Here is a 23,630-nt window from a genome sequence, read left to right as displayed (position 1 = left end):
CCTGGCTACATTGAGCAGGAGACAGCTAGCTCTCTCTGTCTCTGCCTTTCAAATAAACAAAAACAAGTAAATTTTTTAAAACATCTATTCATTAGAATAACCTGTATGGCTCTTTACAAGTATTTGGTTTTTTTGTTGGCCACTTGGCTTTAATGAATGCTTACATAAAAAATGACATCTAAATTTAAAAATAAAAAGCTATTTAGGGCCTGACATGGTAGCCTAGCGGCTAAAGTTCTCTCATGTTGCACATGCTGGGATCTCATATGGGCACTGGTTCTGATCCCTGTGGCCTCACTTCCCATCCAGCTCCCTGCTTTTAGTCTGAGAAAGCAGTCAAGGACGGCCCAAAGCCTCGGGACCCTGCACCCGCATATGAGACCTGGAAGAAGCTTCTGGCTCCTGGCTTCAGATCAGCTCAGCCCCAGCTGTTGTAGCCACTTGGGGAGTGAATCAGCAGGTGGAAGATCTTCCTCTCTGTCTCTCCTCCTTTCTGTGTATCTGACTTTCCAATAAAAAAAAATTACCTAAGAAGTCAGACACACATATCAATTGTCATTTTACAAAAGCATGAGGGAAAAAAAAGAACATTTTAAACAGCCCTAGAAAGCAAGTCAGCCACTAGAGTCAAAGAAGGAAGTAAGAGAAAGTGGCCTACCAAGTTGATGATTCTATGCCCACAAAGTTTTATGAATTGCTCTTCCTTTTTTTTTAGAGTCTCATTAAAGAAGCTCAGGAACTCCCTTCTTTTCATTACCCTCAGTTCCATGGTAGTCACAAACCCAAGGAGTCTTCAAATGCTCAGGATGCGTCCTCCCCAAGGGCCCAGGATTGACAGCTCACTAGTTGCACCTTGTGTGTGGTGTGTGAGGGGTTGGGCAACCCACAGTAAAACATTTTAGACAAACCTGGATTTGTTGGAGGGGCAGAGGAAGTTGTATGTCACTGCCATCTCTCAATCTAGAATTAGCTTTGCAAGATTAATTTTTCTCCAAATGATCAAAAATGTAATTCAATAATCAGCAATTCATCGATGTGATTTTCCAAATCAACCGTCTAGATGTTTGTGTTATCTTCTCATTAAAAACCATAAAGAAGTTCGGGCCGGGCGCAATAACATAATGGTTAAGGTCCTCGCCTTGAACGCACCAGGATCCCATATGGGCGCCAATTCTAATCCCGGCAGCTCCATTTCCCATCCAGCTCCCTGCTTGCAGCCTAGGAAAGCAGTCGAGAATGGCCCAAAGCTTTGGGACCCTGCACCCGCATGGGAGACCCAGAAGGAAGTTCCTGGCTCCTGGCTTCAGATCAGTGCAGCACTGGCCATTGCGGCCACTTGGGGAGTGAATCATCGGACGGAAGATCTTCCTCTCTGTCTCTCCTCCTCTCTGTACATCTGCCTTTCCAATAAAATAAATATTAAAAGAAAAAATAACCATAAAGAAGTTTGAGATGTTTAATAGAGATTTTTCATCCTTCTACTTTCTCTGACTTCTTCCACATGTCTGCCTGTGGTGTGGGCTGTTAGAGGCCTGTGTTCACTTGAAAGTTAGTAACTAAGAACATTATTTTCCAGAAATTGAGACCACTCTGTGACTCAAGTTGTATACCTTTGGTCCTTTTTTTTTTTTTTTTTACTAAATAAGAGTGTCTACTCTCACCTTTATAGTATCGGTTTGTTTTCTTTTGAGAGATAGGGAGACAGACAAACTCCCCCCTGTAAGCAGTTTTATTGCCCAAATTTCTAGGACTAGCCCAAAGCCGAAGCCAGGAACAGGAATGCAATCCTGGTCTCCCACATGGTGGCAGGAACCTGATTCTATGAGCCAACACCACTGCCTCCCAGCGTGTGCACTGGTGGAAACTTAAGGCCGGAGCTGGAGCCAGGAACCAGAACAAGTTACAGCCGAGCCCTCAGCCTCCTCCCTCGATCCTTGATCCTATTGTGAATTTTGATTGACAGCTTCTCAGGCAGTTGATATATGTGTGTATATATATATATATATATATATATATTGCCTCCCAACAAAACAAATTCTGGCATTTAGCTTGGCTTCCATTTGGGGCTTGGTGAACAGCCATGCACCTTCAGACCTCTCCATAAAAAGTCATTTATAACTTGGGAGAGGAGTTGGTGTTCCCAAGGCTCAAGCCAGACCCCTGAGACCAAGCTAGCCTTGGTCTGAAAAAACTATTATTTCAAACTAGAAGACAAACAATGCCTTTGCCTTTACTAGGCATTTCCTTATTTAAATTCAGATTGACTCATACTTTCTACAACTGTCCACAAGGCTCCTTAATTGGCGCTCCCAGTGATATGTGTGTAACCTGGAGATTTTCTCAGGTCTCTAGCAACTGTTTGATATGCTGTCTCACTCTCATACTCATCCAGGAAAATTTAAAGGGAAAATATGTAGCATAAACAGGGTCTTAAATCTTGTCCCAAGAATTTGCTAATGACAGTACCGGAGGCCATTCGGGGTCTCTGTCATCTGCATTAAACAAACAGAATCAAAATTTATTAGAACCCTACACATACTCTATAGGTCAGAGGTGTCTTGAGTCACATCATATAAAATAAAGTATTTTTAGATATTCTTAAGAAAAGGTCAGCAGGACTAGAATTATCCTTTTATAGCTAAGCTTGTAGTGGAAAGAATTTTTTGGTAACAATCTGACATTTGAATTTGTATTTTCCATTTGTGACCCCACGCACAAAACTATGGAGGTACCCGGGCTCACATGTAAGGCCTTTGCATATAGGCGTCTGTGCCAAGCTATGAGAAGGCTTCCTGAGAATGGTCTGGCAGCAGACGTGTCCCCTATCTCCTACCCTAGTGATGGACCATCAAAGGAGGTGCCACTCAGAAATGGCATATGTGACAAAGACCCTAAAGAGGTTGATTTCAAGGAGCTTTCCCAGTGTAACCAAGTTGGCCATCTGGAGCCTCCTGACCTGCTGTTCTTTCCCAAGAGCTGACATGCTCAGGTGGCCCACCTGGCCTGATAGGTAACTTTCTGGAGTCAGATTATCTGACATCAAATGAGACCCCCAGAGTATCCATTGCCAGGAGACTTAAGTGTTCTGGGACAATAAAAATAATAGAACTGTGTTTCCGATGTCCTTAAAACAAGGCACAGTAGCAGCTTGGGAATTAGTTCACACTGATTGAAGTGGAAGGAAGCTGAAGGGGCTATATTCCACCCTAGAATCCAATGCTTTTTAAGTAGTGAGTGTTTGGTGAGGCATCCCATGATGTGGAGGAGGCAGGAGAGGTTTAGGATGAGGCACCATCAAGGAAAGGGTCATCTCTGAAATGGCCTGGTTATCTGGTGGGAGTGCTATCTCCTTGCTAAAAGCCTGCGGTTAGATGAATGCCGGCATTTGAAAATCTGCTCAGGCCGGCCGGTGGGCCGCCGGGGAAGGAATGCATTTTCTGTTTATCTCTCCCATGGCATAAGCGTTCATCACAGGCCATGAGCTTCTCGCTTCGGGCCTGAGTTGAACAGTGTGTGCTCTGTGGCTGAGCACACCCTGACTCCTGAACAATGAGCATGAGCTGGGCCCTGCATTCACAGCCCTTTGTCTGGGAGGGTTGATAGCGTAGTCAGTTTCTTTGACCTGATAACGGGTGGATCCTGCCATATTGTTCCAAGAGGAAGTCTGACCACTCCCGTTTGCTTGCGCTCCCAGGAATGCAGTTTGAGTTGTATCTCCTCTTTGACAGCTTGGCCATCAGTACATTCCCAAGGTCTTGACCCAAGAGATGGAGAAGTCCTAAGTGATTTTTCAGTCTCCTATCTAAAAATGGTGTTTATGTTTCCTGAACTCTGGCTGACTGATTCATTCTCCTGGTGTTACAAGCACTTTCCTCCTGCATTAGAATTTATAAGTTTTGTTTCTAAGAGAGCCATGATTCCTTCCAAGCCACAGTGAAGTGAACCACATCACAACACAATTCTGCCGGGCTGGATCTGTCCAGAAGATGGCCTGTGGCCAAACAGCTGTGACATGGCAAGCCCAAGTGAGGCTGTAGAGGAGATGGCAGGATGTGGAGGGGAGTGTATAAGACATCTGGGTCCTGGGTCCTGGCTGGGCATTGTTTCATGATGTGGCATTGAGCCAACAGCATGAACTGTTCTCTGGGCCTCAGGTCAAGAAGACCCAGAGACAGAGGGCATCAGAAGCTCTCACGAGAGCTATTTAGGAGTACCGGTTATGGACAGAACTTTTTTGTTGAACACTGGTTCCCTAGAAGGGACTAAAAGCCTTGTCAGTTGGGGCATGTACCTAGTCAAATCTTAAATTTCCCCTGATAATTTGTTTCCATGGGAAGGGGAGACTGCAGTAAATCCTATCTTCTCAAACCATCAAGTTGGCAGCCTTGGGCTCACCAGGACCTCACCAGGGGTACAGCTCCTGGTGCTAGGTACTCTATGCTGCAACCCTCAGCACAATGGAGCATTCCAGGGGGTGCATGCCAAGCCCACCTCGGGTCTGCGTGGCACATGCCTCATAGCCGGACCCCTGAACCCTGCAAATCCCTCATCCCCTGCACGCCCCGCCCAGCCCCAGCTTGGCCTCGGGCTCTGCTTGGTATTCCTGCCTCTGCTGCTGCCCTCCCCGCTAGCAGGGGAAAGGCAGATCTCTCTATCTGGAAGGTGGCAGGAGTGTTTTGCCACTTCAGTGGAGTACGAACATACAAAATTTATATCTACCAGCATCAGCAGATTTTTTTTCCATCAATATTTCCTTTTTAATTTCAGCTTTATCTGAATTTTAATAGCACAAAGGATTTACTCTGATTTTTTTCAAGACCAACTGAAACCAGAAATATGTCAATCCAAGGAGAAGGTTTGAGTGTGCTACCTGTACCTGTAGAGGTGACAGCTGTCGCGTGGGTCCTTACTGACAGAGGTGTCAGTGTGTGTAGACGCCTTAATGTGCATATACCGGCCATGTAGGTATATGATAGAAATAAAAATCCATGAGACCTAGAGCTGAAGACCTTACTGCATTTTCTCTCTGATTTCTTTTTCCCCCACAGCAGACACTGAATCCAAAAGTAATCTCCACATGACTCTGTCTGAAGCCTTGCCTCTGAGCCCGACAATGGAGATGCAGGTACAGGATCAGCTCTGAAGGAGCCTGAGACTTCAGAATCCAGACTCCTGGGCTCTAGTCCCAGCTTGCTGTGTGACCTCCGTGGGGCTCTGGAGGGAGGCCTCTCTGGGCCTCACCTGCCTAATCAGTAAAATGAGGCAATTAGACGACATCATCACAGTAGTTGTTTTACTCTTGAACTTGGGATATCTGAACTTGACTTAGCGTAGTTTTCTGTTATCCATGGGAGTGTGCTGCAGGCCCTGCAGGGAACGCCTAAAACCATGAAGAATATCTAGATGCCTGTATGCTATGTGTTGTCTGAGACATCCAGACTTCTCACTTATTAAAGAATGCATTTTCTGTCCTCTCTCTGGCATCTCCAAGCTGCCAGCTTCAGGATTCAGGCACTCTGAGGCGACTGTTTAGTAAAATAAGGGTTACTTGACCACAAGCCCTGCGATCCCTTGACAGTGGATCTGATAAATGAGAAAGCCACCAAGTATCCATCGGGCAGGTAGCACACAGGGCAGAGGGATGACTCATGGCCTGAATGGGACCCAACAGGACAGCCTAAGACTTCACCGGGTAACTCAAGATGGCACACAATTTAAAGCACGTCGGTTATCTCTGGAATTTTCCATGGGCAACTGAAATCACAGAAAACAAACTGAAGGCCAACCAGGCTTGACTTTTGCAGGAGTCACATATCAGGTCAGGAAAAAAAAACAAGGCGAAGGTCCTGCCTTCCGTTCCTAATGGGAGAGGAGATTAGCCATCAGGAAAAGAGAGACAAGAATAATCATGAAGAAAGAAAGAAAATGCTTTCCCCGGATGGGTTAGGAATATCTATGAGTGGTTCAAAGGCCTGTGTTCACAAATATTTATAAGTGTGTGACTTCATTGGCAGCTTTGAGCCTGTCTTCAAATTCTCTTTAGAAAGGGCCCTGGGGGAATTCCTAGAGCCGCAGCCAGGGTCTCAGAAAACCTGAGGCGGGCGCAGCCGCTTGGCTCCAGGGACCTCCCAGGTCTCTCCCCTTGTTGCGTGACAGTCTCCAGGCCGCCCTCTCCACTCCTCCTTCAGGCCCAGTTCCCTGCTGCACATCATACTCCGCCTTTCTCCAGTTCCCTCCAGCTCATGACTAACGGGAACTTGTTTTTATCCGTGTGCCTGACCTGGGTCCTAAGGTTCCAGTTGGACGCCCACAGTGGGCAGGCCAGGTCCCCTCTGAGGTCAGACACAGACATGAGTTTCCCTCGCTGCTGCTAATGGCACACAGCCCCGCACTGGCACCCAACAGGCATCCCTGCGAGGCTGTGGCAAGCCTGCTGGGCAGGGGTGGGGACCTCTCTGGGCTGAGATGGGCCTAGTTCTCCCCAGAACCCGAGAGTCTGCTCTAGTCCCTGTCGATTTAGTGCCTTCAGAGAGAGGCCTGGCAGGACAGGCAAGGGTAGAGGACACAGAGGTCCCCACAGCCCAGACTCAGCGGGCCAAGCTGGGGGCAGAGCCAGGGGTCTTCCTGGCCTCCCTCACCCCCTTCCTTGACTTCTCCAGACTAATGGCCCTTTATTAGATTAATCACTGGCCTTGACTTTAACTACTTCCTCAACCTACTCCATGCAAATGACTAATTTCATGTTTACTATAAAGCATCTGGAAGGGATTTAGAAACAGCTCTCCGCCTAGCCAACTTCATTCACTTCCCTGCCTTGATGGGCCACAGGCGAACGCCACAGACTGCTGTCCCGGCCAGCCCCACCCAGCTCCATCCAGCAGCAGGCGAGGGCATGGCATACCGTGGACCTTTGGGGGGACCAGCAGTGGCCACTTCTGCTCCCTCTTTCCTGTAGGGAATCCCCTGCCTCCTGTCCCCATCTTCAGGGGGTCTGTCTAGCCCTCCTAGGGACTCAGCCCTAGAAAATGCCTTTTTTTTTTCCTTTATCACAGTGCCGGCTGCGAGTAGGTAGGATAAAGGACACCGAGATTGCAAAGGTGCAGGATTTTGATATCGCCATTTTTAAGGAGAAGGCGCAGGCCTAAATACGGAAAGCAGTGTCTAACCGCGGACTTAGCCTAAGACACTGGGTCCCTGCAGTTGCCCAGCGTTGCAGGCCACCTCCGGGTGCCCCCTGCTGGTGGGACTGGAGACTGCGGCCCGGTCTCCTGGCTGCAAGTCTGGAGCCGGCACTCCAGATGCCCAAGCACGAGGGTGGCAGGGTCCCCAGGCAGCCCTTCCACGCCTGACCCAGGGACCCTGGCCGCAAGACCAAGGGAAATCCGGCAGCAGCAACTGAATCAGCAAACTTCCCGGGAGTTGAAAGAGAGGCTGAAGTTGGTAGGGGGAGAAAGGGGCGGGGTGGGTGAGGGGAGGAGGGGGAAGAAAGCTACAAGGGAAATGTGGAGATGAAAAGAGCAATGAAAAAAGAAAAAGGAGACAAGCAGACGTGTTTCAACTCCAAGCTCCCATTTCCTCTTTCAAATGAACTGCCTCCCCACTGTGACCAGAATCAAGTATTTATGAAGGTATTTTTTGCATGTTAATAGCTGCACGCAGAGCGCAGCCAGCTCTAAGTCCTGGAGGTACAGTGCCCTTTCTTTAATGCAGGTCTTCCCAGCTCCTCGCCCAAGGTGCTGTTCTCCCTCGGATTTATTTTTCTTTCTGCCTTGTGGCTCCTCCTCAGGCCTTCCGTTTGATTAAGGGAAATTAGATCCCGGGATGGCTTCTGAGTTGAGTCTTGCTCCTGCTGGGGTCGCTGACACCCACTGCCAGACAAGCTGTTCCTCTTCCAAGGGCTTTTCCGTGTAGAGGCTGCAGGGAAGGGAAGGTGACCAGCCCGTGAATGGCATATTGAAAGTGTCAATGAAAACTCCAGAAGGATACCTGAACATAGCTATGGCCGTGCTGGAGAGAGATGCATTGACTTGTACAGTTACTACCTATACACAGCAAAGGTGACATTCCATTTCAAAATTCAAACGTGCAGACAGTCGGAAAAATAAGCAAATGACATAAGCAATCCATGTCAAAAATAAAATGAAAAAATAAATAGGAAAAAAAGTGTTCCTCCCAAGTAGCGGTTTGCATGCCTACTGAGGCAAACTAAAGATGCTATTTTTGAACTTGAGATTGATGCTTCCTCCCATGCTTTTAAGTGGTAACACCTGGTGGTGCCAAGGTCTGGGTGAAACTAGGACACTTCACACAGTTCTGGCAGATTGTCATTTGGAGCAATCCATTTGCAATGCAACATGGCAGTATGACTCCTGAACAGCATTGAAACGTGGAAACGTCCCCACATCCAATGATTCCATATTTCTGACTTCGAGGATTTATCCTAAGGAAATCATTGAGTAGGGGAGGACTAAATGAAGATGTCCATTACAGCATTATCTATAGTGGAGAAAGATTAGGAAAAGCCTAGCGATCTGACTTTGGAGGAATGCAGCCTTGATGCCAGCACATCCCTCTCCATGAGGGGTTTAATTCAACCAGGAGAAAAGGAGTTATTGGCCATTCTGGAATCTGATGTTAAGGTAATTATTTAACAAAGAGTTCCTTGGTCTCCACTCCTCTGACATTTTGGCCCATGTGTTCTTTGCTCTGGGAAGCTTTCCTCTGTGTTGTAGGAGGTTGAGCAGTATCTTTGGCCCTCCCCAGTTTGATACCATCCCCAGTGTAAACATCAAACATGCTTTTGGACCTTGTTAAATGTACCCTGGGGAACAAAATCCCTGATTTAATATTTTAAAAGTGGAAAACAAAGTAAGTCAGTTGTAACTTCAGTTATGTAAAAAGAGAGAGAGAGAAAGGAGTTCAGCTGTTCTAACTAGAAATTATGGATGGGTTGGATTGAGCATTTGCATTTTATTTAGCTTTTCCATTGGTTGCCTATTTTCAAAATTTTCCGTTTGAGAAAAAAGGGTAGCTCCTGAGAGGAAATGGTTTTAGTTGAAGTCTAGCTTACAAAGATCAGGCAATCACAGCATACTAGCATACAGCAAATATGCAATACACAGGCTCAGTCTAGCCCTAGCATGATGGGTTTTTAAACTGAGTACTGCTAACATTCACTAGGTTTTTATTACGCTGTTGAATCGGGCAGTCAGAATTTGCCTTGTAAGGCTCTCACTGTTTGTTGTTTTTTTTTTCTCAACATTTTGCTCCTCCTGTTTCTGCCAAGTTTTGAATCTCAGTGTGAAGGTGGCTTTATATCTATGTCAGCCAGGGACCAGAGCAGCCAGAGCCACTGACCTGTAGGAGTGTCAGGCCAAAGAAATGGTCCATAAAAAAAAAAAAGTGGTCTAAAAAAAAAAACACAATCTTCATTAGTTTTTATAAGGATCTTTCTTTAAAATGAGAAAGGAAACATCTCACCAGTTTTCACATTATGAGTTTTCTCCCTCTGTTCCAGCTGTTTCCAAGTTAGGGAGAGTCAGCATCCTTTCCCACGTGCTTTATCTTAGGTTCTGTGTGATGGCTTGGTGGAGCAAAGGCCCAAGACTTCCATTAGAATGGAATCATGTCACCTCTTCACACAGCCACTTCTGTCTGATCTTATTCTATCTCATGAGGTCAGGTGTCATAAGTTTGTGACAGTAGAAAGTCATATGCCATCTTATGTTTCCTAAATATGCTCTCTCGTTGGATTTCAAAGAGTAGTCTGCAATTGTACCACACTGGGATTTAGGTTGAATCAGCCTGTGTTTACCCCATCTGTTGCTTGATGGTTTGACAGGTAGTGTTCATATCCCTCTCAGCCTTCCTCCTTCAGGACCACCCCCCCAAAAAAAAACCACCTGTAGATACATTAGTTTTGGGTGCAAGTGTACAAAATAAACTTTTGTTTCAATGTCTTAAGTCATACAATCTCTTGCTCCATTTAACTGTTGGGTTATTGTCTAAAAAAACAAGGTACTAGGCTTGGGCAAGCTGTGGACTTACTTATTCTGCCTCATTCACATTTGTGTCTCTTGTATCCAGTTCCTGGCATGTGGTAGTCATGCAAAAACAGCCAATCAATAAATCTTTGATTGCTGTTACAGTAATGTCCTGGCATGCCCACAATTCTCTAAGTCAGATTTATTTCCAGCAACAGCAATGGGGTGAGGGTAGGGGGGTCAGCTGACATTTGACTGACAGCCCCCACAATCTTTTTCTTTTCTTCATATTATTATTTTATTTTGATGATCTTTACATAGGTGATTAGGGCGCAAAGGGTCAAGGGCTACAGGGAAGTGGGTAAGACCGTTGTTTCCACATTCTCTCTTTTTCTTCCTGTATCTGAGGGAAGAGAAGAGATAGAGAGAAGCCCCTCCCAGCCTCCCAACCATCCCACGGTCTTCAATGTGGGGCATGCTCCAACGGTCTTGCTCAAGTGGTTTTGATAGTTCAGCAGTTCTAAATTGCTGCCAACCTCGCCATTCCAATTACAATGGAATCTTTCCAGAAAGTACACACGATCCAAGAGTACTTCCAGGTCTTTGTTGTCTTCTGTGTTTCTCTGATGTTACTATAACAGAACATCCGAGGTCTGGTACTTTACAAAGAAAAGAGGCTTAGCTAGCTCATGGTTTAGGAAGTTGAATGTCCAAGATTGGGCAACCTGTTAATTTTGCCCCTGGAGAGGGTCCCATGTCAAATGATAGTCTGATAGGTTCCTGCTGATGGGCTCACAGGGTGAGGCAGAAAGCCAGAGAAGAAGGAGACCCAGACTCAGTCTTTCCTCTTTCCTACCTTTGCTAGCCCAGTGTGAATTCCTTCTGAGTCCCACGAAGCCTGGACTGTTACACCTTCTGCTGCCTCCCAGCATCACTGTACTAGGCCACACTTCCAGCTCTAAGCCCTTGGGGGATCCAGTTGTACACATTTGCAGTTGTCACTGGCCTTCTTCTTGGAGTTGTTGGTGAATCTTGGAACTAGCATTGGGCCTCAGAGGGGTGCCTGGAAGGATTGCCTGTCTGCCTTTCCCCACCAAAAGTGTTCTTTCTTCCTCACCCTTCCTTTGCATGTCATTTGTAAAGCCAGCTTTTGTTAATACAACCTCTGGTGCCAGGCAGGTATATGCTACCTCCAGCTCTCCCATCCTGCTTTTGTTGTAGAATTTGATTTCAACACTCTTCAGCCATCTAAGCAAACCTCATTTTTCAGTTCAACTTTGCCCAGGGAATCACTGTCCATCTCCACACTCCCTAAACGGAGTGGGTGTTGGGCACAGCAGCTGTTACTGGGAGTACCTGCAGCAGAATGCCTGGGTTCAAGTCCCTAGTCCAACTTCCTGCCAATGTGCCCCCTGGGAAACAGCAGGTGACTCAAGTACTTGGTTTGCTGCTACCCATGTTAGAGAGCTGGACCAAGTTCCCGTCCCTGCTTTTGGCCTGGCTCTACCCATGGCTGTTGTGGTTATCTGGGGAGAGAACCAGTGGATGGAAGACTGGTCCTTATCTCTCTCTGTGTCCTTTTCTACCTGTCAGATAAATATTTTTTGAACACTTGAGGAAATAAGTGAAAGAGGTTTATTTTAATTACAAAATCGAGGCTTTTATTTGTTGAATTTTCACATCTATCATGAGACTGCTGAGTGCCAGTGACACACAATCCCAGCCTGTTTCTTTTTAGTTAAGGAAAATATTAAACCTCTATGACATACAGAGGACTTTTTTTAAAAAGTATTTATTTTTATTGGAAAGTCAGATATACAGAGAGAAGGAGAGACAGAAAGATCCGTCCAATGATTCACTCCCCTAGTGGCCACAATGGCCAGATCTGAGCTGATACGAAGCCAGGAGCCAGGAGCTTCTTCTGGGTTTTCCATGTGAGTGCAGGGTCCCAAGGCTTTGGACTATCCTTGACTGCTTTCCCAGGTCACAGGCAGGGAGCTAGATGGGAAGTAGAGCAGCCGGAACAAGAACTGACACCCATATAGGATGTCAGTGCTTACAGGTGGAGGATTAGCCAGTTGAGTCATCATGCCATCCTCTGGAGAGAACTAGTTTTGTAAAGATTTACTTCTTTTTATTTGAAAGGCAGATTTACACAGAGGAGAGATGAGAGAGAGAGAAAGAAGAGAAAGACTGAAATCTTATGTCTGCTAGTTTACTCCCCAAATGGCTACAGTGGCCAGAGCTGGGCCAGTCTGAAGCTTCTTCTAGGTCTCTCACATGGATGCAGGGACTCAGACACTCAAGCCATCCTTCACTGATTTCCCAAGTCATAAGCAGAGAGCCAAATCAGAAGTGGAGTAGCCAGGAATTGAACTGGCACCCATATGAGATGCTGATACAGCAGACAAAGACTTAGCCTCCTGTGCCACAGCTCTGGCCTCAGAGAATTATGTTGGGGACTCCATGTACTTAACAGAAGCTATAATATTTATGTCTTTAATATCTGGAGAGTATCTTTTTAAATTATAGTAACAACTGATTTTTTTAAGATGTATTTATGTATTTGAAAGAATTACAGCCAGAAAGACTGAGACAGAGATCGAGAGAAAGAGAGAGAGAGGAGGTCTTCAACCTGCTGGTTTACTCCCCAGGTAACTGCAATGGTCAGGGTTGGGCCAGGCTCAGACTAGGAGCCAAGTGCTTCCTCTGGGCCTCCCAGGGGCCCAAGCATGTGGGCCATTTTTTGATGATTTTCCTGGGTGCATGAGCAGGGAGCTGGATCAGTGGAGCAGCCAGGACTGGTGATACCGGCAGCAGCGTTATCAGCTATGCCACAGCACTGGCCCCAGCTGATACTTTTTGAGGTTTACTATGTGCTGGACTTTACATTGTCTTCCTTAACTCTTGTGACATCCTGGGAGGGGCGTGCAGTTACTGTCCCCAACACACAGATGAGAAAACAGGTGTCAAGACCTACAGGGCCCATTCGCTCCAGACCTGTGTGTGCAAAGAGCCCTGGTGACTTGGGAGTCCTGTTAAACTGCATTGAGATTCATTGTCTTCCTTCCTGGCTGGGTGGCCTTCAGCAGCTTGCCTAACCTCTCAGAGCCTCCATTTCCTCTCTGTAAAAGGAACACAATCCTTGCCTCGGGAATGACAAGGATTAGGTGCCACAGCCACAGCACTTGGGAAAATACCAACACGAGGCTTAGCACTTGGCAGCCCCTATCCTGGATAACAATGTTGGTTATCACCTTGTCCTGCTATTGTAGACTTGTGCCTGGAGCATGTGTACAGTCTAAAGGCTCTACCGAGGGAAGAAGGAGATTGAAAAGCAGGAAGGACTGCGAAAACTTTGAGCCCATCTACCAACCTTCTCCCCTTCCCCCCTCCCCAACTCCAAGCTGCCCCCTCCCTGGTCTGGAGCCCTAGCTCTGGTTCATCACTTAGGATTCTGCCTAGTAAAGGTAATTGCTTAAATGGTTCTGCCTGTACCCTGGGGAGCTGAAGGCCTGGGGAAGAAAGGGAGGCAGGGAATATGAGCCAGGTCAAGGGGTCCAGCTGGCCCCACCCCAGGGCACAGCTGCCCATGAGGGGGTAAGAGGGCAGAAGACAGGACGCCTGATAGAGAAGGCAGGGCAGTGAAGGGGGCTTAGCGGGGACAGGAGAGAAAAGGAAAGGACATTTTCTTTTCATCCAGCCCACTGTGGTGCCAGCAGCACTACAAGGCTGATTCAATTCCACTTTCTGGCTAGATTACAGGCTAGATCAACACTGGGGGCCCACCTCGGAATCAAAGCACCACAACGACATTCTCTTCTCATGCAACCAGGAGCTTTCAAATGCCCACTTTACAAGGGAATCGGTTTCCAAGGTGAGCATCCCTTGCCTGTCAGCGCTCAGACTGGAAAAGCCAGGTCAGGCCCAGCACAACAAGGAAGTCTCACACCTTGGGGTTCAGCCTGGGGTCCCTTCCCGTGCCCCTCCCTGAGAACAGCAGGTCGCTGCCTCCCTTGGGGCACAGGAGATCACTCTTGGCTCTGAGTTCCTCCCCAGCTCCTGCTGATCCAGAGAGAACTCCGCTGTGTCCACAAGCCTATAATTAAACGGAGGACTGTATCAGCTAGCAGCATGGCTAAGAACCCCTCCCAGACATGGTCCATGTCCCGTCGCTCACAATCTCCCTAAGGGCAGCAATGACTTGGCCCCATTTTCATGGTAGGGAAGCTGAAGTCCAGAACAATGACTAGCATGGCAAGAGCCACCAAACGCAGTCCCTGGCGCTAGCTAGGACTAGACATTTGCTGCATTGCTTGGCTTAGGCTATTGCATGCCAGCTGCCTTGCTGACCCCTCAGGGGAATGGAAAATCTCCTTCCATAGAGCAGAGGTGTGAAAATGGCTGCTGACCAAACGCTGTCTCCACCCCGCCTAACTAGAGGAGCCTCCTGCTGCACCGCACCCACCTCACCACCACATTACTTTGCAGCTTTAAGAAGTGCGCCAGGGGCCCACAGGGAGTGGCCAGAGAATGGTTGGGGCACCTTCAAGCTGCATGGGGCCCCAGGAGAGCTTGAGGTCCCCTCTGCTCTCTGCAGGGGCTAAGCCGGCAGGTGGGGGGTTAGAGTGGAGACCCTGAGTGTGCCTCATCCCCCTCCCAAGCAGCTTGAGGTGAACAGTGCAGACAGAACCCCCATCCCCACCCCGGCCCACCATCACCCTGCCCTCCTTCAGGCATCCTGACCACAGCAGAACTCCAGGTGCCCTCCAGCCCCACCCCTGCCCCTTTCTGCTGCCCACTTTTGGGTGCCTAGGCTGCCATGGTCAAGAAATAGCAAAATCTGAGAGAGCCAGAGCAGCTTCTTGAGCTGTCTGCCCTTGCCAGGGGCTGAGAGAATCCCAGCCCCACTGCTTCCTGTCCCCACCACACCTCTCTCACTCCCCCACCCCAGCTCCATCCCAACCCCATCCCACACAGGCTGTGCAACTCAATTTCTGAGATCTCTGTCCCTGCTGGAACCCCAAGGGAGATGCAGAAACACTTCTGGCCTAAAAGGGGAGCCTGGTTCCCAGAAGGGAAACCTGATTCTTCCCTTTATTTGCTCATAGAGATACACGTCCTGTGTACGCCCATGCAGGGGCTTCAGTGGCAGCCTCCTTCCCGTGTACACTATTGCCCCAAGACTAGCACTAGTCCACTCCTGGCCACAGCAGCCCTCCTTCCCTCAGTGGCCTCCCTGCAGCCCAGCCTGCCCACAGGTTCCCAGGTACTCTTGGCAGCTCGCTCTCCAGCAAAAAGAAGCTGTGAGCTGTGTGGGAGGCACTTGGCTAGCCAGAGTGTTGCCACGGCCTTAATGAGGGACAATAGCTCTTCTTGGAGCCATTAAGCGGCAGCTACAAAGATGGGGAACCCCAATTAGAAAGGAGTGGGAGAAGGAAAGGGGGGAACCTGCAGGATGCCTCCAGCACAGATCTGTATCTTTGGTGGTTCTGTGGGGCCCATGGGTGGGGACCTAGTCTTGAGTTTGGAACCTCATGTGCTTCTTGTGGCGCCAACCCTGGCAATGGCCCTACAGAACACACAAGCTGGGAAAAAGAGGAAAACTGCTGGGGAAATAGGGTTTCTTCCAAGACTGGGGTTTAGCTCTTAGAGTCCAAGCATAAGGAAGGAAAGGGGAAGGTACCCATTTAATCTGAGTGGAAGTCCTCCAAGGTGCTACATTGTGTGTATGTGTTTATGCACAGCTGATAGCTCTCTTTTGATGGCTCAACTAAATCACATGATGTTTACAGCAAGATAATAATCCTGGATTTTCCATGGCTCACTCGGTCAGAGTATAAGATTAGCTCTTGAATTCATTAACAGTTGTCTCCTTTTAAATGTCAGATAACTTTTTAAATGCCAAGCGCTTGCGCAATGCCTTCTGTGCAATCCAAATCAGCTTTACCAAATTAGCTCATTAATCTTTATTGTTTCATTTACTAAAGGGAAAGGCTCCCAGGTGTCTTTAGCAAAGCATAAAAATATTAAAGTATTTACAATACCTTGCAGGTGAAGGGATGAGTTTTGATGCTCTGCTAAACATTTCACCCTTCCATCAGTTTTTTTTTTTTCATCATTCCCACGAAAATCTGCACATAAAAGGAAAAAAAAAAGTATTGGCATCTCTGTTTTCTTCCGGCTTCCTTCTACTTCACCTTGTTTTTCCATCTCTGTCCTCTGCCCACAGAGCCCTGGACTTCTGGCCACTCTCTGTTCTGCTGTGCTAGGTCTCTGCATACCCAGGAGTGTCGGGTGTGGCGGCTCAGCCACTCAGAAAGCAGGAGGGACGCCTCCCAGAGTCAGGGATGAGGTCCAGGAGGCCAGGGCAGAGTCAACCTAGAGGTCAGGCGTTCTGCTTTCCTTTGCAAAGAACCCCTGCCTGGGTTTACCTCCAAGTGAACCGCCCACAGGGACCTGGGCTACACTGATTGCTAAACATAGATCTACCCATGCCTGGCTCCCTCTGGTCATCCAGCCCTCTGTTCCAATGTCACCTCCTCAGACAGACCTTCCCTGACCAGCAACAGGCAGGTCGCCACCACTCCCCACTGCCCTTCACCCTGTCACCACTGCGTTGTCTTTCTGGACTAGCCACTGTCCCAAGTCATCCCGCCTATGTCATTTGTCCAACCCTCACAAGGCCACTCAGTACATCCCAGTGTAACGAGTGAAGAGTCACCATGCCCAAGCCTTCCTTTCCTGGTCTCAGTATTTCTATTACCTTTTACCATCACCTCCAATCCTCTCTCTCTCTCTCTGTTTCATGTTTTCTTTCTTCCCCACAACCCCTCCTCCTTTCACTGTCTTTTTTTTTCTAGAACACTTGAGCACAATAAACAAACCAGCACTGTACATTCTCCCAGCTATAGTGCCTTCTCTGAAAACCCCATCCAGCTAGAATTGATGGCCTCCTGGACATCGGGGAGATGAGCCATCCTGGCGAGGGAATTGTTTCACAAAGATTTATAGTTTGAATGGTTTAGAAGGACTGCTCTGAGAGCCCCTCTACTCCCCACTCCTCCATCTGGGCCCACGCCCCAAGCCCGTAAGGAGTTAAAGTAATTCCAGCCAATGCAATGGATCCTGGCTAGGCCTTTTGTTCTTGCAGCCTAACACAAAATCTTCTCCTGGGGATGATGCAGAGATTTCCTTCAAAACAGCATCGTCTGATTGCTGTTATTCTACTCAGTGATTCATGCGTGGTTGCGAAGGCTAGAAAGCTTGGAATACTTTGATTCTCACTTGGACCCAACTAAGCTTTCATTTGGTCTACAAGCAGGGAGGGGCTGCCTCACTCCGACAAGTTTATCAGATATACAGCTGGGATGACCCAATACGGGATATTTATGTGTCCGGAAAAATCCCTAGCCACATTTCGAAACAAAGGAAAAGGGTGTGGATGCTCACTGGAATCATGGCCGCCTGTGGGACCCCCGCCAATGGCTAATGCATCACCAACACTCACAAGTAACAGAAATGTAGCGGAAGGGAGAGCTTCAGGCTGCCTGGAAAGATGGCCAGCTGAGAGCTAGCCTTCCAGAAAACGGGGACGTGGCCAACTACACACCCAGGGTGATTGCAGGGAACATAGCAAATCCAGCATCTTTGGGAAGGAGAAACACACACACCCCACTCCCCTACCATCCTCACCGCGCACCGCCCCGTGAAGGCAGTGACTATGGTGGGGCTCCTGTCTCCGGTGCTCTTCTGTTCTGCAAATGGGTGTCCAGTGTGTGTGTCCTGGCAGTTACTGTCAGGGAGGAGGGTGTGGGAGCAGGAGAGCTGGGCTGCCTGCCTCAACTCAGTGGGAAGGAGAAATGGCTGCTCACCCTCAAGGACCCTTGTGGCAAGGAACAGAAAGCGCTCAGGTCTCTGGGACATCTCAGGGACCCAGGCAAGCCAGAGCTGAAGGCTGAGGAGGTGCTGAAGGGGAACAGTGTTCCCCACAGAGGAAAGAAAGGAAGGCCTGCCCCTTTGAGCTTCTCTTATGTGCTAATTCTCACCTTCCTTCCCTAGCCAGTGGTTAGGCGTGCACACTGCAAGGGCAGGAGTGTTCACCTCCTGTCAATGTGGACTTCTCTATTCTGCCTGGCCAAGCACATGCACCCTGCTCAAGGTGTGCAGTGACTGGCCAAGGCAGGAGAGAGAGTCCAAAGCTGGGCAAAAAGGGCTTGGTGAACCTTGCAAGCCAGCTGGCCTCCTTCCTGAGGGCTTTCAGTAGGAAGGGGACCTGGTCATTTGCATTTTGAAAAGATGCACTCCAAAGAGCAAACCCTTCCCCCTTCTCTGCCCCCCCTCCCCTCCCAAGCTCCTCTGCTAGCCCGTTCTTCCTTCCTATCCACGCCACTCACTCAGTCAATCTTCCTTAAGCACCCCTCACAAGCTCAGCTCAGAACTAGCCCGGAATCTTGCCATACCTTAGCTTCACCCAGGTGGGGCAGTAAGCATGAGGGAGCCATAGAAGCATCCCAGTGATCTCACTGCAAAGGGAGGCTTAGGCAGATATGGGACGTGACCACTCCCACATATGCAATAATGGCTTTAGGCAAATTGCTTAACCTCCTGGAGCCTCCCAGTTTCCTTATCTGTGAAAATGGGGGTAACCATACCAGCCTCCCGGAGTTGTCATGAGGTTTCAAGGAAATCACTCCAACCTGAGACCCTCTCCCCACTTTCCCAGGTATTAATTATTAGCCAATCTCAAATCTTTCCCTCTGGTCCACCCCCCCCGACACACACACACACACACACTACATCCCGGATGGTACAAATTGGTGCGGTTATTAGCGTTCCAATGGTGAAGAATTGCTTTCTATAAATATTGGGGGCTGCGGGCTGCTCTGGTTGCACCAGGTAGCCTTCCTGTGAAAGTTGAGCTCTCTGCCTGTCTTCACAGGGAGCCCAGCAGTCCTTGGAGGCAGCGGCTCAGAAGACGGGAGAGCCTCAAAGTTGTATAAATAAAGGGCCGATATGTTCAAACAGCAAAGAATTTTCCACGCGCAAGCTGCACATCGACATGACGCCGTTCCTGAAGGTGGTCTCACACTGAGCCGACGAGGGGTTTTATAGACACAGACACAGGAATGCCAGTTAATACACTTCTGCATGGTACAAAAAAAAAAAAAACAGCCTCAGAAGTCCCCCAGAGCTCTGGCTTTATCAGAAGGGACAGAAAATAGGCAGTCTGTAGCACATGAAGAAAGAACAAATTAGGACAGTAATCACAGCCAGCCATCGGGGACAAATCAGTTGGGTGTCTGGTTTGGGTGGCGGGGGGGACATGGAACAGAGAGGAGAAAGAGTAACTTTGAACCGCCTCATGGCACTGGCACATGGAATTCATTTGCTCTCATAGTCGTTGAAATAATGGGGTACTGCTCTACCCCTGCAACTCGGTGGAGCCGGAGTCCCACTGTGGGGAAGACAGATTCTTCTTGGGCTAACTATTTAGAAGTCGTCAGCTGCGAATTCTCTTCCAGGAGGGCTGGTCTTGTCTTCTATTCTCTAAGAGCTCATTGATCTCCTAAGCTCCACTTCACTTCTGCGTAAGGGTACAGAGGGTCCCTGTGGGGAGGGTGCCGTTTGTCTGTCTTTGCAAGCCTGCCTCCTGCACTGGTACATGCCACATGAGAGGTGCCCGTTGGCCCACCCTTGTCATCCCATAGTCCTTTGATTTAGGACCCCCCTTCTTTGCCTTCCTCAGAGGTTCCTGGACTGGAAATAAGCAGCCATAAATCACTAAGGGGACCTAGCCAGGCCTGGAAGGACCACAGAGCCTTCCTATTATCCCAAGGGCCACCATCACAGGCCTTTGATCAGAAGCGGCTCAGACAGAAACAGGGAGAGGTGACCAAACCCTTGTGGAATTCCTGATGGTGGTGCTAGCTAGCAAACTGGTGGGAAGAGTGCAAGTCTTAGCATCAGGCTTTAGACCTCAGCCAATCCAGACGTCTTGGGTTTACCTTCTCAGGGCTTCCCCCATTCCAGTTTCACAAGGTGTAGCTTTGGTCAACAGCCATGCATCTGCCTGAATAGCCTGTTTCTCCACTGAGCCCTGCTTTCCTGGGCTTCACTCAGGGAGGCTTCTCTCCAGCAGGACAGTCTGGCAGCAGCCCTTCTTCCCCAGGTTACTCCAGAGCAGGAAGCTGGACCTCCTGGCTCCCATGCCCAAGCCCAAATGTAGCATCATTGGCCCACCCGGGAGCCACACAGTTGTAGAATAGGTGTCTCACAAAGGAAATAGGGCCTTAAAAGTGCAAAAAAGAAAGAATCATTCTGAGCAACAAGACAACTGATGTTTGTTTCAAGTATTCAGAAAGATAATATGGCCAAGCTCTATTACATCAGTGGAGCCCTCCCAAGCAATAGATTCGTTCTTCCCTTAGCACTTAAAAGAATGATGGTTGATTTTTTCCTGAAGAGGTGATGTCATCTCCTGTACTGTTCATTCATAGAACCAGTATTTGAGCACCTGCTACTTACTACGTGTCTCGCACATGCTGGGTCCTTGGAATACATCAGTGAACCAAATAGTCCGGGAGGCCTGACTTGCCCTAGGTTAGTGCAGCAGACAGACACTGAACAGATCATTAAAGTGTAGAGCATCTTGACAGTGACAGTTGTGCAGATAGGGATATGAGATTTCTACTTACAGCATCCAAAAACCGTAGAATTCAGAAAAGGCAATTTTACAATAATTTTTCAATGCAATTTGTGTTCACCTTTTGTTCAGCAACTTTGACGCAGCACTACAGGAGGGAAGGGAGTTGTCATTTCTCAGCCCCATTTTCCAGCCTACCCTCTTGAAGACATGGACATGATCATGTAGTATGACTCCACAGGGCTCTCAGAGCTTGCACTCAGCCTCCTATACCCCTGGTCAGTCCCTGGCTGAGAGGCCACAGCTCTCTCTGGGGCATTCAGTGCTTACAGCTCTCCTTATGTGGCAGCTCCCAGGTTCTCAAGGATGGCTTGGAGAAAGGCAGTCTTGGGGTCGTGCAGGCAAGGACAATAAATGCAGAGCAGAGCACATGGGCTGTCCTTCCCCTGCAGGGCTGGGCAAATGCATGTCATCCATATGTTTCATTCATGCATCTCCTGCCCATCCACAGAGCACTTTATTTTTGTCTGTGTACAGATCAGAAGCATGGCATGTCACAGGTGACAGCACACAATAGGAAAGATGCAGATAGAGGAAGGAGATGGGAAAAGATGCAGATTACCGTAACTGCAGCTTTCTGAAGCTCTTGTTGCATGCCAGGCTCTGAGTTTCATATGCATGCACCCACTGAACTCTTGTGATGAATGAAGAAGCAGATGCCTTTGTCCTGTTTCATGAGAAAACTCAACGGTCAGATCTTTTGGTGAAGATGCAAGTTGCTGCATGGCAGAAACAACACTCAAAGCCAGGCAACCCAGCTCCGGAGCCCACACACTCAGTCCAAAACCAACAGCTAACAGATTTCCAACTGGAATGCAGCCAGCAGAAGCACTGCCTTCCTTGTCAACCAAGCATGCAGGCATCCCTCAACACTACCACCCCTGTGCATGCGTGTCTGCAGTCAGCTGGCAGATTCACTGAAACTTGGAAGTCTCTGCTAGAACTCTGAAGAGTTGTCTCTCGTCTCTCCAAGATATCATCCATTTCCCTTTAGCCAGCACGTATGGAGCATAGTCTACATATCAGACATGTGCTAAGCTCCAAGGATTGCAAGCATGGATCATCTCCACCCTTGACATTCTGAAGAGCCTATGTTCTAAAACTGAACAATGAAATGAGCCATATCAACATAGGAGGTGTGGAAGAGGTAGGTAGAGGTGGCTGTGGGGGAGACTCATTCATTTCTCACTCAATCATTTCTCAGTTGCAACATATGAAGTTTAAGAACCTCCTTACAAGGCCCGGCACAGTGGCTTAGTGGACAAATCCTCCTCCTGCAAGTGCCAGGATCCTATAAGGATGCCGGTTCTTGTCCTAGCTACTCCATTTCCCATCCAGCTTCCTGATTGCGGCCTAGGACAGCAATAGAGGATGGCCCAAAGCTTTGGGATCCTGCACCCACATGGGAGACCTGGAGGAGGCTTCTGGCTCCTCAGATCAGATCAGCTTCAGCATTGCGGCCACTTGTGGAGTGAACCAGCAGATGGAAAATCTTCCTCGGTGTATCTCCTCTCTATAAATCTGCATTTCCAAGAACAATAGATGAATCTTAGAAAATAAAAAAGCAATAGAAGAACCTTCTTAGAGCACTGAAGGCAACATGACTCGTCCATGTTAGAGGACACCCTGCTTGTATCAGGCATAGATTTCAGTAAACATAACTGATGCCAAAGGGACATGGGTTATGCCCAATGTGAGGAGGTAGATATGAGTGTCCTACCACGCAGCTGTCACAGGCAGGCACATATGCCCTCAGCTGCAGGGTGGGCAGAGAAAACTGCCTGAACATGGGCATGAAAGCTAGGTATGCCTGCACTTAAAGCATGGAGCTGCCTGTTTTTGAGTCAGATTGGTCTCGGGTTTTGCCCAGGCAAGTAAGTGCCAGTACATGGCAGCAAGCACACAGGATGGCTGCCACTGCCACTGGGTCTTGGGTCACTTCAGGGATGCACCACATAGGTGGTAAAGACTGAAAGCAACCCGGAAATAGTGCTTGGCTTTGTGGTCCAAAGATGGAGGGCACTGCTGCTGAGCTAAGTTCTGGTTCCCAGCATCATGGAGACTTGCTTTGTTGACTAGCTGGCAGACAGTTATAGAGGGATCCTGGGCTGCTCGCTGGACCTAATGAATCCAGGAGCACAGTATACCATTTCCAAGAAAGGGCCTCGGGATATCGAGTCGGCTGCATTTCCTAACAGAGGCCCGGCATTAAGTGGTGCATTCTCTATCTTAAGGTGCCTGACCAGTAGTTGGTAAAGCCCGGGCTTTCTCTGACCCTGAATGACCTTGTCGCTCCCTAATAAAGCAGAGATAATAATACTGGGACCTCCGTGCCGGCCTCTCACCAGTGAGGTGAGCCTTCTATGAAATCAGCATTTTCAAAGACCGTTCACATCTATAAAGAACTCAATTCACAAGGGAGAAAGGAACAAACAGCCACTGATGCCTGCCACGGGCCAGGCCCTCACAGATTGAAGATCATTTCATCTTTTCACCCGCCTTTCTGGTTACTGTGCCAAACCCCACGGTGCAGATGAAGAAACTGAGGCACAGAGATCGTCGGAGACATGGCTGACAGCGGAGGGAGCTGGGATTTAAAGCCACAGAGCCCGAGGCACCTGCTGTCTCTGGGATCTATCTGCTCGATTCCTAGGAAGAATTTAATTACACGTCTTTGTTCTGCCTTCAGAATGCGATACGAGAACCGAGAGTTGATGATGTATTTCCATCTTGATCTCACACAATACCTTAGGATTCTGCCAATTTTCTTTTTTCACTAAAGACGAGCCACGGGGCCTGCATGGTAGCATAACAAGTTAATCCTTAATCTGTGGCAGCAACATCCCATATGGGCCATTGGTTCATGCCCTGGAAGTCCCACTTTTGATCTAACTCCTTACCTATGGCCTGAGAAAGCAGTGGAAGATGGCTCAGGTCCTTGG

At 48.5% G+C, this 23,630-nt stretch overlaps 1 protein-coding gene across 1 annotated transcript in view; it reads left to right on the top strand.

Moving 5' to 3' along the window:
- LOC121168113 (uncharacterized protein KIAA2012 homolog) overlaps positions 1-23,630 on the top strand; it is a 121,719-nt gene that overhangs the window by 57,487 nt on the left and 40,602 nt on the right. The window contains exons 12-13 of the mRNA XM_040997904.1: positions 5,049-5,125; positions 18,925-19,062. Of these exons, the coding sequence (XP_040853838.1) occupies positions 5,049-5,125; positions 18,925-19,062 (215 nt within the window). The remainder of the gene's footprint in view (positions 1-5,048; positions 5,126-18,924; positions 19,063-23,630) is intronic.

The sequence above is a fragment of the Ochotona curzoniae genome, unplaced genomic scaffold, assembly GCF_017591425.1.
Source record: "Ochotona curzoniae isolate NIBS_2020 unplaced genomic scaffold, NIBS_Ocur_1.0 patch58, whole genome shotgun sequence".
Taxonomy (NCBI): domain Eukaryota; kingdom Metazoa; phylum Chordata; class Mammalia; order Lagomorpha; family Ochotonidae; genus Ochotona; species Ochotona curzoniae.
The sequence above is the reverse complement of the archived record's forward strand: the minus strand, read 5'-3'. Positions and strand labels throughout refer to the sequence as shown.